This window comes from Piliocolobus tephrosceles, chromosome 20, assembly GCF_002776525.5.
Source record: "Piliocolobus tephrosceles isolate RC106 chromosome 20, ASM277652v3, whole genome shotgun sequence".
NCBI classification, from domain to species: Eukaryota; Metazoa; Chordata; class Mammalia; order Primates; family Cercopithecidae; genus Piliocolobus; species Piliocolobus tephrosceles.
Genome location: NC_045453.1, coordinates 14985162 through 15003385, shown reverse-complemented (window position 1 = coordinate 15003385; position 18224 = coordinate 14985162). Strand labels below are relative to the sequence as shown.

Here is an 18224-nt window from a genome sequence, read left to right as displayed (position 1 = left end):
AATAACAACCGCTAGTCACTGCAACAAGTCAAGATTGATGGCTCTTGTAGATCACAAGAGCAGGGCCATGAAAGGAATGGCACCCTCTAAAATTGAACAGTGCACAGCATGTATGACCAGCCACATGTTGTGGTCTTGTGGAAGCCTGGATTAAAGGAGCATCAAGAAAGATGGGATCCCAGTTTGTCCATCCCTAGCAGAGTTTGGCATTTCACTGAGAGACAATTCTTTTCATTATTGCTGCAGTCTCCCAGAATCTAGTAACCAGGTATCATGTAGAAACAAGAAAGAGACTCAAAGCTAACGTTCCATTGCCTGAGAGATCCTTGTGATGTAACCATTTCTGCATCTTGACTGTGATGGTGGTCACACAGATCTACACGTGTGATAAAATTGCATAAACATACACACAAGCGCATGTAAAACTAATGAAATCTGAATAAGATCAGTAAAATATATGTCAGTTTTCTGATTATAATATTGTACTATAGTTACACAAGTGCTAACATTGGGGAAAACTGGGTGAAGTGTATTTAAGACCCATTTATGTTATTTTTTACAATTGCATGTGAACCTATAATCTCAAAATATGACTTCTTTTTCAAAAAGCTAGCACCCCAGTGATGGGCTGGTGTTTACCAGCTGACCCTGACCATGTCCATCAGAGTCTTGAGATGTGTCCCAGGACTTCTCTGGTCATTAATCATCCTCCAGTCTAAGCCTGGGCTAAAAGTGTTCTATCAATATCTAACAACTGTGAAGTGGCTTATTTGTGTCTTTTTTCCTTAATCATTTTTTGGCAGAGGTTTGTCTAATTTGCTGGTGTTTTCAAAGTAAAGAGCCAGCTTTTGCTGTTTTTTCCAGCTCCTCTGCTGTATCTTTAACTAGTATTATGTTCCATGATTGTCTGTTCTTATATATATATTTACTTTCTTTCTATTTTCAGTGACTATGTTGTTTATCTCAAGAAGCTGAATGTGTATTTTTCAAACCCACCTGTCCTTTTTCTATGATGTGTGCATTATTGCAATGGTTCATATTCCTTCTTTTTTATCTTTAATCAATCTAAAGGTATTTACTTAATAGTCTCTTGGATTGTTTTATTATTTTCAATTCTTGAGAGGTGTATTTTTCTGTGTATCATGACTCCTGACTCTCTCCTATGGGGATAAGCTTCCTTACAAGGCTCTTGTCATTCTTTATAATTTATTTTTTACTGTGAGTTCATCTTTAGTGGAGGCGGTTTTGTTCTGTGGGAATTAATGTGCCTTGGATTATGAAAATACCTCTACAGGATGATTTCTCATTTACTTGTCAGGACAGTGTAGTTTTCAGTGGTATTACACAGTTTTTTTTTTATGTTGATTTCTATGTTGGCAGGTGCTTCTATCAAACAAGTAACAAAATTTGGATGCCAGGATGCCAGATGCACCTATAGTAGAAGTTAAGGTTTTCTTTGTTTTGTTTTTTATCTCCATTTGAATCCTGTTCATTCTTCTTGTTATGCTAGTAGTTGATGCCTTAAACACACACACACACACACACACGCACACCTCTACAGTACACACATATTCACTTAAAATTGCATTTTTCAATTAAGAGTGTTAGGGTTGAAACTGTACACACTGACTACCCATTATGAAAGGTGAAGATAATATACTTTTATTCCTAGTGATGTATCTGTCACCCACTTCCTGGATTTTGTTAATACAATTGGAAATTTTAGCCAAGAATTTTTATATTCGATTTTTTTTTTTTTTTTTTTTTTTTAGACGGAGTCTCGCTCTGTAGCCCAGGCTGGAGTGCAGTGGCCAGATCTCAGCTCACTGCAAGCTCCGCCTCCCAGGTTCACGCCATTCTCCTGCCTCAGCCTCCTGAGTAGCTGGGACTACAGGCGCCCGCCAACTGGCCCGGCTAGGTTTTTTTGTATTTTTTAGTAGAGACGGGGTTTCGCCGTGTTAGCCAGGATGGTCTCGATCTCCTGACCTCGCGATCCACCCGTCTCGGCCTTCCAAAGTGCTGGGATTACAGGCTTGAGCCACCACGCCCGGCCTATATTAGCTTTTTAAATCTGATTTAAGAATTACTTCTTATAGTTCATTCTGTTTTGATTGACATTTAATGTGATTTGTATACTCATATCTATGTCTGCCAAATCGGTTTTTTTATAACAAGACTTCTTCCATTCTTGTGGATGTTTTTTTCTCTATTTCTGGACTCACATCCTTGACTAGCTTTCTCAGCTACCCAACCCTCTGGAAAAGAATCCGAGCCAACATAACTATTGAATCTTTATGTGTCAGGGAATGCCCTTCTGTGGCTTCAAACATGAAAAACTATTTACTGTATAATTTTTTAGTCACACCATTTTTCCTTAAAAATTTTTGTTTCATTGTTTTCTGGAATTTAAATTTGGGCAAAAAAAATATGACTAACATAGTTCCTAATTTTTTATACATAGCCATTTTGCAGCCTAGATGTTTATCTGAGTATTTCTACATCAATAATATTTAAACAATTGTATCAGAATATAGGCTCTGTTTTTAAGTTGTAGGTGGATAACTCTTTACATGTGAAGATTTAAGTTTTTATGTTGCCAAGGAGTTGTTTTAATATTGTATTCTGATAAGAAAGGACACATAATATGCTTCTGTTCCATTTGTTCTGTTCTCTTCTTCTGTAACACCAATTGTGTCTTTTATACATTTGTTTTCTTTTCTCTAAAAATGTCTTTTTGTTGCCTTCACGCATGAACACACATGAGCAGATGATAGATACAAAGGAAACACACATTGTATTCTGGTTTCCTTGCCTTTTAATCTCCAAGTTTTTCAAATTAATTCTCTACAAGTTTCTGCTTGTTGCTTATTCTCATTACAGATTCCAATGCCCATTTTAATTCCGCTATTGCATTTTGGTTTCTTTACAATTGTTGCTCACCTCACCCAGTAAATATGTTTTCTAGCTACTTCTTAACTTGATCTGTTTTTGGAAAAAATCTGTTGTCTTATTATTTCACCTTTAACTTCCTTTATTCTTCTATGTTTTCTTGCATTTCATTTTCAGTAAACTTCAAGGAACCTAAAATGCATTTCTGCTTTCTGTTGTTTAGATTAAGATACCAGTAAGAGAAAAAAAAAAAAAGAATAAAAGTGGCGTAAGCAGTAAGTTAATGTATTATCTTCTAGGACAGAAAGTCAAGTGTTAGAGTTGGTTGAATGAGATGCCCATGAATGTCATTAAGGACCCACATTCTTTCAAGCTCTCCTCTTCATCATCTCATCTTGGCATGAGGGCAACCTCAGCCCAGCTCCCCTCATGGATGCAAGATTGTTTTAGCAGTTCCAGGCATCACAGACAGACATGGTACTGTCTAGTGGCAGAGACAGGCCACTGGATTGTCCTTCTCAGAGATAAGAGAACCTTTCCTAGAAGCCTTCTAATAGAACTTCCCTACCATATCATATAAAATATTTTTATTTAACTTGCAAAAGGGATCGGAACACCTTGATGGTGTAGGGACATCAGGATTTGTCCCTTGTTCTGGAAGTAGGGTCATTCCTTGCCTCTGCCCCCACCAAGTCACATTGTGAACTTAGCCAGAAAGTAACAATACAGGGGATGGCTCTTGGGTAAACAGTCAATACTGACTGCTTTTTTTTTTAATTGTACTTTTTGCAGCATCCAGGCTGTCATTTTCTTTACTGTTAACGTGGTGAATTTTTTTCTAAGACCTCACATTATCTTGTTTCTGTTTATTTAACTTTAAAGGAAGAGAAGTCTCTCCAGACCTGGTGTTTGCCAGTAAACAGAGGAGGCAGATCCTCATTGTTGCCTCACTGTCCACCTACTTATTGTTGGAATCCTTTTATTCCATGCCATCATGGCATGTGTGATGCTGCTATAATTAATCAATATTCCTCCCAAATTCTGGCAGTGGTTTAAGCAAGAGGAGTAATGGATGTTTATAGCCCCCATCCCTACATAGAGCGTCTAACACCATCCTTCCATCTGGTGTGAGTGCTGTGAAAGAAGGAATTCATAATCTCCCCACAAACAGGAGGATTGATCTCTTTATCAGAAACAATAAATGAATCCTAGAAGCATTTTCCCATGACTCTTCCCATCGCAATTGCCTCCTGACACTGAATCTGCATCTCAGAAACAAAGATACCATCTTTTTTCTTTACCATGTCAAAGACCCCAGTGATGGAGGTTTAGGAGGAGAAAGAGCTTGGAAATGCCCCAACCTTGCTATTTGGTTGATACACTCTTTGATTCTCTGAGCTCAGGAATTCAAATGAGAAAATGGGAAGCATTTCTTTTCTATTCTTCAGGCCATTGGGTTGGCTTTATCCCAAGTAACAAAGTCTATCAAAGTCAATTGTATCATGTTTGTTTTGGCTCCACAGAAAATGGCACAGTGGAGTGGCATTCTATTACTATTTGTTTTACAAGTTCGACCCTACTATGTGTTTGGTCAGACATAAGAAAGACATGAAAAGGTAAATCCATCTGTTGTTTACATTGAGTAAGAGGAGTGAATCTTCTGTTCCTTAGGGGTCACAAATCTCATATACCTATGCTAGTGCAAGTCTGGAATTTGAAAACACAGAACAGATTATTCTTACAACATGACTCCTAAGCACAAGCCAACTGCTTCATCTTATGCTTCAACAAGGAAATGTAATCACTTCCAACGTTGGAGGGGAAACTACCTGTGGATGAATCAATTGAAAGATGATGATGTACAATTCCAGGGATTTTAGAGAATTTTTTACAAAATGAAGTATATATCTTCCTGCACATGGGATGTGTGCTGCTGCAATAATAAAGAAGTTTTCTTCCCAAATTCTGGCAATAGGTTAGTGGATAGACTTAGATTTCAGAGCTGTTATAAGTTTATTATCTTGAGGCTTTGTTAGTATTTTGTGAGGGAGAAGAGGGGAGGCACTGACTGCTAGCCAGGTGCCACCTTGAGATTTCTTCCAGTGGAATCACATTTAACTCTTGCAACAGCCTTCTCAAAGAAGATGATGATGATGAATCATGATCATTGTCATCACTATCAGCAATTACAAATAAAGACCTTAGGCTCAAAGTATGTTTACCCTTGAACAACATGGGTTTGAACTGCACAGGTTTACTTAATATATGGATTCTCTTCTGCCTCTGTCACTCCTGAGACAGCAAGACCAACCTCTCTTCTTCCTCCTCCTCCTCCTCACTCTACTCAATGTGTAGACAATGAGGATGAAAAACTGTATGATGATCCACTTCCACTTAATAAACAGTAAATATATTTTCTCTTCCTTATGATTTTCTTCATAACATTTTCTTTTCTCTAGCTTTACTGTACGAATACAGTATATAACATATACAACATGTGTGTTAATCTACTGTTTATGTTATCAGTAAGGCTTCTGCTCAACAGTAGGCTATTAGTAGTTAAGTTTTGGGGGCATGATAAGTTATACATGGATTTTCGACTCCACAGGGGGTTGGTTCCTCTAACCTCCATGTTATTCAAGGGTCAGCTGTAACTTATTTGAAGTCCTATAACTAGAAAGCTGTGGATATTTGAATCCAAAGTTTTATCTTCAGAGTCTATGCTTTGACTCTGACACCTGCTGTTGCCACAGCCCCCACAGTGTTGGTTCCAGTCGCATCCCCACTCCGTGCAGGTAACCCAGCCTCCTCCTCACCTCAAAACTTCTCTCCTCTCCCAGACTCTCCCCTCTCAATGAGCAGTCTCTAGCTACTTACACATCACTCTTCATACTCTCCTGCCCTAAAGGGCACATGGAGCTAGGATGAATAGTGATAGAAGAAATACATTGATACTGGTAAGAAACTACAGGAATTTGATTAGCTAGTTAAGAAATTTTGTCTTGACTCCATGAAGACTTTTGCTAAGAAAAATGACTTGATCAAAGCTGTGTAAAGGGAACTGTGAAAGCAGGAAGGGCCATTAGGAAACTGATGGAATAGTCCTGTCATGAAGACCTGAATGAGAGCAATAGCAGCAGGAATGGAGTAAAATAGATGGCTTTGGAGTGTGTCATAAAGGAAAGAAGAGAGGAGACAAGGAAAGGCGAAAGAAGCCCTAAATGACTCCCTAGATGCCATCTCTAGTGTGTGGATTCTCGTATGTCCAAAATGACATTAGGTACAAAATCATCAGAACAAATACTAGTTTTTACTGCTTCCTGGATACCAGGCACTGTACTGAGCACTCAGCATGCACTATCTCTTTGAATCCTTACAACATGTGTTTTCTCTGTATTATACATAAAGAAAATGAGATGCAGAAAGTTTTGTCACTTGGCCAAAGAATGATCCAAACCCCATTCTATCTGATTCTGGGATGGGACCCAGACTTGACATTTCTCAGGGTGCAGATTGAGTTCCTCTTATGCAACATGAACAGACCCTTTTCCTTTTTTTTTTTTTTTTAAAGACAAGGTCTTGCTCTGTCACCCCAGGCTGGAATGCAATGGCACCATCTTGGCTCACTGCAACTTCCGCCTCCCTGGTTCAAGCAACTCCCCTGCCTCAGCCTCCCAAGTAGCTGGGATTTCAGATGCACACCACCACGCCTGGCTAATTTTTTTGTACTTTTAGTAGAGATGGGGTTTCACCATGTTAGCCAGACTGGTCTCGAACTCCTGACCTAGGCAATCCCCCCAGCTAGGCCTCCCAAAGTGCTGGGATTACAGGCATGAGCCACCGCACCCGGCCCAGACTTCTTCTTGAATAGTTATGTAAACATTTTAGTGAGTACTAAAACAAAATTAGCACATCATATTCATGATTTTATGTTGCACTATCATTCATAATGAGGCAAAGTAAAAAAAAAAAAAACATAGTTGAGAGTTTATTTGAAGAAAAGTTTTAAGGATGCAATTGTGTAGATCTGCATCATTTAATACAGTAGCCACTGGCCACCTGTGGCTATTTAAATTGAAATAAATCAAAATCAAATTAAGCATTCATTTCCTCAGCACCAGTAGGCACATTTCAAGTGCTCAATAGCCACAGAGGGCCAGTGGCTACCATATTGAACAGTGCAAATACAGAACATTGGTGTCAATGTGTAATTTTTTTTCTTTTTTGGATAGTGCTGGGTGACAGCTGTTTTACACTGGATCAGTGTCTTTTTATTTAGCATTTACTCCAGCTCTAAATTACCTCTCTTTAGAACTTGATCTGGTTCTGGATAAGTCTGTGTGCACCTGCATTGTCCCATACAGTAGCCCACGATTTACTAGTGTCTGCTGAATCCTGGAAATACAGCCAGTCTGAATTGAAATATACTGTAAGTGTAAAATACACATTGGATTTCAAAGCTTTTGTGTGAATAAAGAATGTAAAAATATAGCATTAATAATTTTTCTAATTATATGTTGAAATATTATTTCAGATATATGGAGTTAGGTAAACTGTATTATTGAAATTAACTTTCATGTGTTCTTTTTCACCTTATTTAATGTTGCCACAAGACCATCTTAAATTACATACATGGCTTGCAATATATTTTCACTGGCCAATGCTGTTCTAGACCTCTTTGCCCTACTGTGTGACTCTAGAACTCTCTTCCTTTCCCTATCTCTTTCTGTATACCTGCACTGCCCAATATAGTAGACATAAGCCACCTGTAGATATTTCCATTTAAATTAATTAAAATGAAACAAAATTTAAAATTCAGTTCCTCTGTCTCGTTAGCCACATTTCAGATGCTCAGTAGCCACATGTGGTTAGTGGCCACCAAACTGTGGAGCATAGAGGTAGAACACTTCCATTGTTGTGGAAAGTTCTATTGGACAGCTCTCACATAGATGGTACACAGCTATGGCAAGAGACACAGAGGTGGATCATGAATGCCTACAGCTTAGAGAATGTTTCCAGATTGCCAAACCCCATGGCACATCCTTCTTCCATCTCCTAGATGCCTATCTCTCCCTATCTTAGTTAGACTTATTCACGCACACCTTATATTTTCTTCTTCCCTCCTTCAAGGGCTGTGGCCTGCTTATTTATCCCTGAACATACCTTCCTCCTGTATGAACACAGTATCTAACATGGTGCATTGTACAGTATAGGTACTCATTAAATATTTCTTAACCAGTTGGAGTGGCAATTCCTAGCAAGTGACTGGAAATATGTGACTAAAGGTAGAGAGAGATCTATATGACTGGTAGCAGTGGGGCAGGGGCCAGGGGTGGGCAGTGGCAGCAATGAATCTAGGATCCCAAGGAAGAGAAGGAGAGAGCAGAGAGACAGCAAAGAGGAAATCAGAGAGACAGTAACCCAAAATCTCATACACATCACCAAAATCCTTCTGCCCATCCCACAAGCTCCTTGCAGGCAGTGACAAGAGTTACTGCAGAAAAATTCACAGGGTTAGGCAACAGCTATATAAAAAGTGTGAAAGAAATCCAAAATATTATTACACGATAAATAAACATACCAGACCCATAAATCAGAAGTTGAAATGGCATGAAAATTAAGGGGCTGGTGAGGAGAAAAAATGAAAAATGCTCTGTCCCTGGGCCAGCTGGTGTGAGTTACATTTTATGAGCAGCATGTGAATTCCAGTGCCCTTGCTGGATTAGCAGCAGAATCGCACATTAGTTTTAAGGCTCCCTCTCGAATAGGAACATCATAACGTCTTTTAATTGGGCCTGATAAAAATGTAGCATTACTTGTAGGTTCCTGAGAGAAGTGAGATGTGAAATTGGGTTTTCATTAAACCTAATGATGGAAAATTAAGTATAGTGCGTCTGGTGAAATGGAGTGTGATAAAAGACATCACTTCTGCATTATCAGAGGTTAATAAGGGAATAGGTGAGGTAAGATACTTTGGAAAGGGGAGTCCAACCTGTTGGATTAATAAACCTTGAAAATCCCTTGGTTCTGAGTCTTCATAGCATCGTTAGCACTGGCATTGACATTATTGCAAATGTTAACAGCAATACAAGTTGTTAAATTTCAATGCATTTATTTTCCATTCCAGTGTTGGTTTTGCTGACACCAAGTTTACAGTCTGTCTAGCAATGTGTTTAGGGAAAATATCCATATTGACAGCTATTTGGTTGGTTTTGGAAACATTTGACGTTCCTTGCACACATAAAAAGCCAAGTTCCCATTCCTAGGAAGCCTGTCTTTCCCAGGCAGCTGGTCTCCCATGCAGCCCATGCCCCAAGTTCCTCTGGGAGACTATGGGTCTCCGAAGACATCTGTCCCCATCACACATGGTGGGAAATACTCACAGGCCTCCTAGCATTGACTCAGCTCATCCTTTCCTAGAAATCGTGGAGTATGGCATGACTCCAAGCTTTAGGTATTCACGATCCATACCTCTGTGGCTCTTGTTGTAGCTTTGTACCATCTCTAGATGAATCAAACACAAGTGGTCCCTTCCTCTCCATTTTCAATCACACCACCATAGGAGTGATATTTGCTGGAAGGATGCCTTTGATGACAGCTATTCATGACAGCTGGGACACCTACAAGAAACAGTGTGAGTCTTTAAAGAAGGAGATTCCTCCTAAAACCTTTCAACAGGTTCACACTGGCTTCAATGGTCTTACACATTCACAGTCTTTCTGGATCTGCCTGGCATCGTCTCTTACAGTGTTGCCCCCCTGACATTTCTACCCACAGCTTTTACTCCTTATCAACCTCCTTGCTCTTAACTAAATGTGCCTTCATCTCTCAGGCTCTGTCCTTTTTCTTCAGTTGGTTCTTCTTGCCTACTTCCTTGCTAAACTGTCAAGCCTTGAGGGTGGAATCAGTATTTCTGTCTGCATTGCCACTGCCTACCATAGTCCTTGGCACAGAGTGGGTTCTCAGTTAAGTCGAACTCATGAACCCAAGGGGGTGATGGAGAAAGGAAACAGCCCCCATGTTTGCCAAGTGGAGCATTTAAGCAATGCCAGTGAACACATACTAGCTATTACCTAAAATCGCGGGAGAAAAAGTAAGCAGTATTTCTCTTCTGTGCAGTCAGGAAGGTTTTGCTAACAACTTGCCTGGGCCCTTCTTTCTTGTGCATATATCTAAATCTTAGAAATCTTTCTGTCGGCAATCCAGGGGTTATTTGGCTGGTCCCCAAATTTGGACCAGTTGGGTCCAATTTGGCTGGTTATTTGGACAGTCTCTGCTTTGGGGATGTTTACCTACCACCCTGAATCAGGAAGTTTTGGAGACCACATTCTACCTACGATGACCCCACCTGCTAATTAGGTATGACCCAATCAGTGTCTCAGCCTCAGATCAGTCAGATTAGTAGCCTCTCCTCTCTTGGGAGCCAGTAGTGAGGGGGGCAGACAGAAGGCTGCAAAGTGAAAAATTTATCCCCTACTCCAACCACAGGTATAATTGAAAGCATTAGGGTGACCAACCATTCCCATGTGCCTGTGACTGAGAGGTTTCCCAACAGCTGAACTTTCAAAGCTAAAACTGGAAAATTGTCAGTCAAACTGGGACAAGTTGGTCACCTAGAAAGCAGGAAGGCCAGGTGTTCCCTTCCATTATCTTTCCTTGCCAGGAACAGGCTTGCTGATGTTGCTGCAGAAAAGTAGAGTGTGCATTCACACACAGAATCCATGTCTGATGGATTATTCCAACATGACAGGCAAACAAGCTGAAGGGAACGTGGATTTTGAAAAGACAAGTTGCAGAAAATCGGGAATATATGCTAAGCCTCCCAGGGAATGAGTATGGCACAGGCCGAGTGGGTATCTGCATAGGTGTTTCGCAGGGTCTGAAAACATCTGGGGGAGACACATCAACTGCTGCAGCTGGCAGTTCTCATCTCTTGCATGCCACAAACAAGATGGTCCAGGGCATAGACTGTTCATTCATGTCTTTGGAAGGAGGTTGGGAAGACCAAGCCTAGATGGTTCTGGGAAAGGTAAACTGGCCCTGAAAGACCAAGAATGTATGCCTGGCAGGAAGGTGGTAAGCAAGACATTGGTTTTAGTGGTCCAAGGGGAACAGAAGAATTCCAACCCAGTATGAGCAGGCATCAGTTTTCAGGGTGGCCAAACTGAAAGAAGGTAGTTAAAGCAACTCATTGGATGAAAAGGTTGTTATCAAGAGAGAATACAGATCTTACATCAGGCAGAAATTTTATGAAGGCGATGAGGCACGGGATCCAGGCCTGGAGAAAGTAGCTAGCAGCACTGAGGGAAGAGGTGCAGGCTTCCCTACCTGCAAGGTGGGTTCAATGATGCCACTGGATTAATAGTATTAAGTGATGGGGAAACTATACAATAGCAAGAAGGTGGTCACTGTGGCAGAGCTCATAACTACAGAGAGCAGCTGGGAGGGTCAGGGTCCCTGCTAGCTGCTGGCAGTCCAATACTGGCTGCAATTCCTCCCAGGGTAAAACTCAAAGGAAAAAACATGAGTAGATAAGCCAGATCACAGGGATGCAGGCAAATGGACCAGAGGCTTACATATGACTCCAATCTTCGAGCACCTGAGGCCACCTGAGGCTCTCCTCCCCTGCAGCCAGGCATCAGGCACTATTTCCAGCCTCTCTGCTTCCTAAACAGAAGGGGGCTCCCAGTAAATAGCCTTCCTGCTTCTCAGTGGTTCTGCCCCACCAAGTCTAAAGGAAGGACTGAGACAGACTGGAATGACAACCAAGCTGGAACTTTGTCGATATGTGCCCTTGAAATGTATTGTGTTTACTGGTTTGTTTGTGGGTTTGATACTTAGATCTACCAACACAGCCAGGCAGGGAAGGAGTGTATCTCTGGTCTTTCTACGGTTTCCTGATCAGTTGAGTCCCAAGTTGGTTCCCTCTGCCTTCCTCAGGCCACGCTGGGGGAGACAGGGAGGACAAAGGGCAACGCTTCTATAGGTGATGATCTGTTCTGCCTTCTTCTTTTCGAAGCAGATGGCAGCCGTGGGGAGCTTTCCCAGCCCACCCTCACGATCCAGACTCATCCCTACCGCACCTGTGACCCTGTGGAGATGAGTTACCCCCGGGACCAGTTCCAGCCTGCCATCCGGGTGGCTGACTTGCTGCAGCACATCACACAGATGAAGAGAGGCCAGGGCTACGGGTTCAAGGAGGAATACGAGGTAAGAGACCAGCCTGTGGGGAAACTTCCTGATTGTTTCAGAGGCTTATTTGGGCACTAAAGCCTTGCTACAAAAAGCATGGCTCCCTGGCCAGCAGCATCAGTATCACCTGGGATCGTGTGGGAAATGCAACATCTCAGGCCACGTCCCGCCCTACTGAATCAGAACCTGCATTTTAACCAGAAATTAGGTGATTTGTATACACATTAAATTTGAGAAGCGCCATGCTAAATAATTCTAAGACATCCTTTTTCACTCCTGTTTCTCTCCCCTTCCTCTTTCATTATCCAGAGTTTCATTATCTCCAAGGTTTCTACACCTTGGAGTCTCACCTCCATTCAAGATGCCAGAATGGCTCCAGCTCCCATCCCACATGCTGTAGAAAAGCCAGCACATCTCCCCTGCCAATGATTTCCAGCATGCCTGCTTGCTCTTGGTCACCTCTTGTCTCATACTCAAGCTTCTGTAGTATTCTGGTCTTCGCTCCCACCCCACAAAGGCAGTGCTTCATCTCCAGTGACCACAGTTCCCTCTTTCTGCACCTTCTCTTCACCCTGCATGGGCATCCCTTTCCCACCTCCCCAAAGCGTCTCTAGCACAAAGGATTTGCAGGTAGTGGTTGTTACCGAGGTTTGGGGAATAATAGAGAAGGACTGCAGCAAAGGACAGGCAGCACCTCAATACAACGCTGTTCTTCTTATAAGTTCCTTAACCATCTACATTGCTGGTAAGGCCTTCTAAGGTTCTGGTCTCCCAACAGGTCTCTATCTAATTTCTCCTCAAAGTCTTCTTTAGTGTCCTCAAAACTTCCTCCACCTCCAACCCCTCAGCATCCAGACAAAGGGCCCCACATTCCTCTTTTATTTTGCAGAACAATTTAGCTTTCTCTATCTCACTCTTTTTGTTTCAAATCCTGCCCATTAGGCCTCACCTTTTACAAACAAAAAGCAAAATAAAAGGAAAATGCATTAAGATGTTTTTTCTGAACCAAAGAGCAGCTCACTCTCCAAGAATAATTCTGCAACTCTCCTAGTTGCAGGTAGACTCCAGCTGCAGCCAGCTTTGAAAACAAGAATTTCTTTCTTCACTTTTCCTTTCCTCTCTCTCCCTTCCCTCCTTCCTTCCTAAAATACCTTTTGAGTATCTTCTGTGTACCATGCTCTGAGTTATATGTATTTGTGTGGGTTTTTTTTTTGTTGTTGTTTGTTCTTTTTTTTTCTCTTCACATGCAGTGTGTGCCCCAGATATGCTTGATTCAGTTTTGCTGTGTGCAGTAGAAAACTCATTGGTTCAGACTCCACACATTTGGAATTCTTGATATTGCAGACTAAGTTTATCCCTCAGACTGTATTCTGAGAAAGAGCTTACAAAGCAATATTTCTGAAGTCTTATGAGGTCATGAAATTGTGCTAAACTGGGGGTCCAGACAGCTGGATTCCAATGTAGTAAGCTGTTAAATTTTAGAATTTTGCTATCTGAGTTTTAAAATTCTTTATTTGTTGAATGAAGAATTTGGATAAGGTGATCTCTCAGGACCTATCTGGTCCTTTGTCAATGGATGTGAGTAATTACCAGCTTGGGAGAGCTAGCACTTAATTTCAAAAACGGTCTAAGTAAAATAGCATTTTTCATATTCTCATCTACAAATCTTGAAAGGATATTCAAATTAAAGTTGAAGAAGATGATCTCATTACTACCCATCCCTGGATCTCATTTCCTAGGGGATTGAGTGGTCCCAATCTCTGGGGTGCATGTGAGCGTGCTTTATGTGTGTGTATATAGACCTGTTTGTTGAGCAAATGTCAGGAAGGTTATGTTGTTTGAAATGGTATATTCAACATTAGTCATAACAATTTGATTAAAAGTTTCAAATATCATTAAGGGAGAGATGTGGCTTACCAAAAAAAAAAAAAAAAAAAAAAAAGGGACAAGCAGCCAAATGCTGAGAAACACATATGTAAGAACTCGCAATCTGAAATTTGAAGACAGAATTACAAGTGTATTTGACTACTTTCATGCATTTCCTTCTAAATTAACATTTCTTTTAAAGCATTCATCCCTGTGTGATGAGTTGCTTTTCAAAACTTTTTCTTTGTACCCTTTTGCATTTTCCAAACTTTCTAGCATGGAAATGAAGAGCTTTTATGAGAAAACAAACAATACATGTCATTTCATCATTTGAACCTCAACCAGAAATCTAACTAGGCTAGCCTTGGCCTCAGTGAGTTCAAATTATATTAATCAGCAAGCTGTAACGCTTGGCTTCTAGTTAACATTATTTTCTGATTAACTGGGGGTTAATCGGAAAATATTGCCTGATAGAGTCATTTCACAATGTGCTAGCCCACAATGTCCAGCCCAGAATACAGCTGGATATTGCTTTGATCATCAGGGCTCCTCTGATATCTTGAATCTTCATCCTGAGCATAAGAGTCACAGATCTGCTAGGAAAATTCTATTGCAGATATAAGACTCCTGAGCCTCCAATCCTACTCTCATACGAGTCTGCTATGTGCTGTTTGTTGCCTGTCACTTCTCTGTTCTGCTCAGTTTTTTCATACAAACGAGTGGGTTTGACAAGTTGACATCTAAGGGACATCTCAGCCATAGCAAGCTGCGTCAGAAGACAAAATTCAATTCAGTTGAACAATCACTTAAAATTTGTTCAGTAAATATTTACTATTTATTATTGCCAAGGACGATTCTAGGTATTTGGGATGCAACAGTGAATGAAACAAAGATTCTTGCCCTCCTGAAGCTTGTATTCTAGCAAGGGAAGTAGGAAATAAACATAAGCTTAAAAAATAAGCAAATTTTATAATGTAGTGTGTTAGACAGTGAAAAATACTGTTTGCTATGTTACAAATCACTCCAAATTTTAGCAACATAACCAATTTCTTGCATTCATTGATTCTGTGGAATATGTGCAGGGTACAACAGGGACAACCTGTTTCTTCCACACAGTATCCAGAGCCTGGGCTAGGAAGTCCCCAAGGCTGGGGGCTGGAATCATCTGAATATGTCTTCACTCACATGACTAGTGACTGATGCAGGCTTTCAGCTGGGATTGTCCACTGGAAGACCTACACATGGCTTCTTTAGTGACCTGGGCTTCTTCACAGCATGGTAGCCTTGAGATAGCTGGACGATTTCCATGGTGGCTTAGAGCTCCATAGGTGAGCTCCCCAGATAACAAGGTGAAAAGTGCACCATCTTTGTGACCCAAACTTGGATATCACACTGCATTATTCCTACCACGTACTATTGGTTGTAAGCAGGTAAAAACTCCCCTACTTTCTAGGAGAGGGGAATTTGACTCTATCCCTTGATGAGGAGGAGGGGCAACTGCCAGATTCTAGAGGAGCATGCAGAGCAAGAAATATTGTGGGGGGAAAATAAAAGCCCAGGCGCAGTGGCTCATGCCTATAATCCCAGCAATTTGGGAGGCTGAGGTGGGTGGATTGCCTGAGGTCAGGAGTTCAAGACCAGCCTGGCCAACATGGTGAAACCCTTTCTCTACTATAAATACAAAAATTAGCCCGGCGTGATGGTGGGTTCCTGTAACCCTAAGTACTCTGGAGGCTGAGGCAGGAGAATCACTTGAACCCAGGAAGCAGAGGTTGCAGTGAGCTGAGATCGTGCCGCTATATTCCAGCCTCAGGGCAGAGTGAGACTCCATCTCCAAAGAAAAAGAGAAAGAAAATATTTGGAGAATAATACAGTCTGCCACAAGTACCATGGAAAAAGAAAGAACAGAGCAAGGAAGGGAGATTTGTTCCAGGGACATGAAGTAAAGGAGGTTCCAGTAGTAAACAGGATAAAAGGGTAGTCCTTAATTAGAAGATGAAACTTGAATAAAGACATGGTGGAAGATATCCGGAGGAAGAGCATTCCAGATCCAGAGAGTAATATACCTGGCATGTACAAGCAGTTGCAAAGAGGCCAGGATGACAGAGGCAGAGTGAGCAAGGGATAAAAGTAATAGGAGATTCCACTGGAGAAATAAAGAGGGACCTGACCATGCTATGCATTACAACCCGTTATAAGGACTTCAACTTTTACTCTGACTAAAATGGAAAGCCACGGCAGAGCTTTAAGAAGACAAGTGCTAATGATCTGTCCTTACTTCATCGTAGCTACTGTGTTGAGAATGGAACTTAGGAAGGCAAGGGTGAAAGCAAGGAGATCAATTAAGAGGACATTGCAGTAACTCAGGTGAGACACAACAATGACTCAGGGCATGGCAGAAAAGGTGGTGAGATGTGGATGGATTCTGAATATATTTAAAAGATGGAGCCAACAGCATTTCCTAACACATGGTATATGTTACAAAAGGAATTAAGGGTAACTCCAAGGCTGCTGTTTGTGCCACTGGTAGGATGGAGCTGCCTCTAATGGAAGTGGAAACGCTCAAGTAAAGCAGAGCTGGAACAATCAGTAGTTTCATGTTAAATTGAGTTTGCAGTATCCATTAGACATATTAGTGTCTCCATGTAGCAAGGAGGTAGTTGAATCTATGAAGCTGAAATTTGGTAAAGAAGCCTGGGCTGGAGAGAAACCTTTGGGAGTTATTGGCCTACAGATGATTAAAGCCACACTGGGTGAGGTCACCAAGCAAGTGAGTATAGACAAAGACAAGGACCTAGGACCAGGCCTTTCAGAATTTCAACTTTAAGATATGGGAGCATTTTCCATGGGACAGACACTGTACTAGGCTCTGGGAACTGAAATAGAGCCCTTGCCTTCTAGGGAACGTAGAGCCTATTCTTAGAGACCAAAAAAAAAAAATGCCACCATAGAGGTATATCCAGAGCTATTAGAATCCTTAGGGGTGGGATGCATTAACCCAGCCTAAAGGTAAACAGCCAGTGGCTTTCTGGAAGACTTAAAGCCCAAAGCTTGAGAAGTAGGAAGAACCAAATTAAAGAAGGGAAGGGTGTTCCAGGCACAGTGGCTAGCATAAGCTATGGCACGGGAGTCTGCACAGCAGGTTGAGTGAAGGGATCCAGAAACGGTTTGGGAGGAAGCATGGAGGGAGATGGGGCTGAAATTGTCAACAGGGGCCAAGATGAAGCAAAAGGCGAGCATTTGTTATGCTAATGAGTTTGGGTTGTAATCAAGAAGCCACTGGAGCCATCGAAGAGAGCACGACTTTTTAAAGTAGATTTGCGTTTTAGATCTTGTAGAGATCAGAGCAGGGACAACAGAGGCAGGTAGGCGTCTGGGACAGTAATTCAAGGAAAATATGGGGCTGCCCAAACCAGGAGACTGGGCCCAGAGCCCAGACAAGCCTACGCACTTTCTCTGCATGTAGAGCCATAAAATCAGCTTGTTCTCATTGGCATGAAAACTTGAGTCTCTCAATATATATTTTAAGTTCAATTATTTGAAATAATGTGTGAACCATCTTGAATTGAGAGTCAAAATGCCTGGAATCAAGTCCTATAACAATTATGAAGTATTCAGGTGACCTTAGGCAGGTCCCTCTCCTCTGGGCCTCCATTTCCACATTTATGCAGTGGGAGCAAAGGGGTTTGTCAAAGTGATCCAAAGAACCCTTCTGTCACTGATATTCTGGGAGTCTAAATAAGAACCAATCAGCCGGGCCAGCTGGGCCTCCCTCCCACTGATGGTCGCATGGGAACCTCACTGTCTGGGGCTACCACTCCCATGGTTATTTCTCAAGTTGTAAAAACCACAATTGGCCAAGGGCCTTGGGTTCCTAGGAGCTCAAGGAGGCCCGAGGCAAATTAACTTCACCTGCCAGACAGATCCAAGCCTCAGTCAGAGGCTTTCAATTTGGGTTGCACATTAGAATTACCTGGGGAAGTTTAAAAAAAAAAAAAAACACCAATGCTCAGGCCACATTTCAGATCAGTTTCACTTGGGGTGGGATGTATACTTCAGTGTTTTCTAAGCCCTCCCATTGATGGGAATATACTTTTAAAGCTGAGAACCACTAAGAAAACCCATGGAGTCCCCAGAATGTGCCCTGCTTGTGCCCACTAGACCCATCCCCTGGCATGCTCTGCCAACCCTCAGGTCTACTCCTGCTGATGAAAGGGCATGTGATTCTGAACCATATGCCCTTCCTATTAAAGTCAAGGGCATGTGATTCTGAACCA

The 18224-nt window shown here is 41.7% G+C and overlaps 1 protein-coding gene across 2 annotated transcripts in view; it reads left to right on the top strand.

Annotated features, from left to right (window-relative positions):
* The window catches only part of PTPRT (protein tyrosine phosphatase receptor type T), a 1114757-nt gene that overhangs the window by 1022327 nt on the left and 74206 nt on the right, over positions 1-18224 (top strand). For both annotated transcript variants that reach the window (XM_023227953.2, XM_023227952.2), the window contains one exon: positions 11909-12099. In XM_023227953.2, the coding sequence (XP_023083721.1) occupies positions 11909-12099 (191 nt within the window). The remainder of the gene's footprint in view (positions 1-11908; positions 12100-18224) is intronic.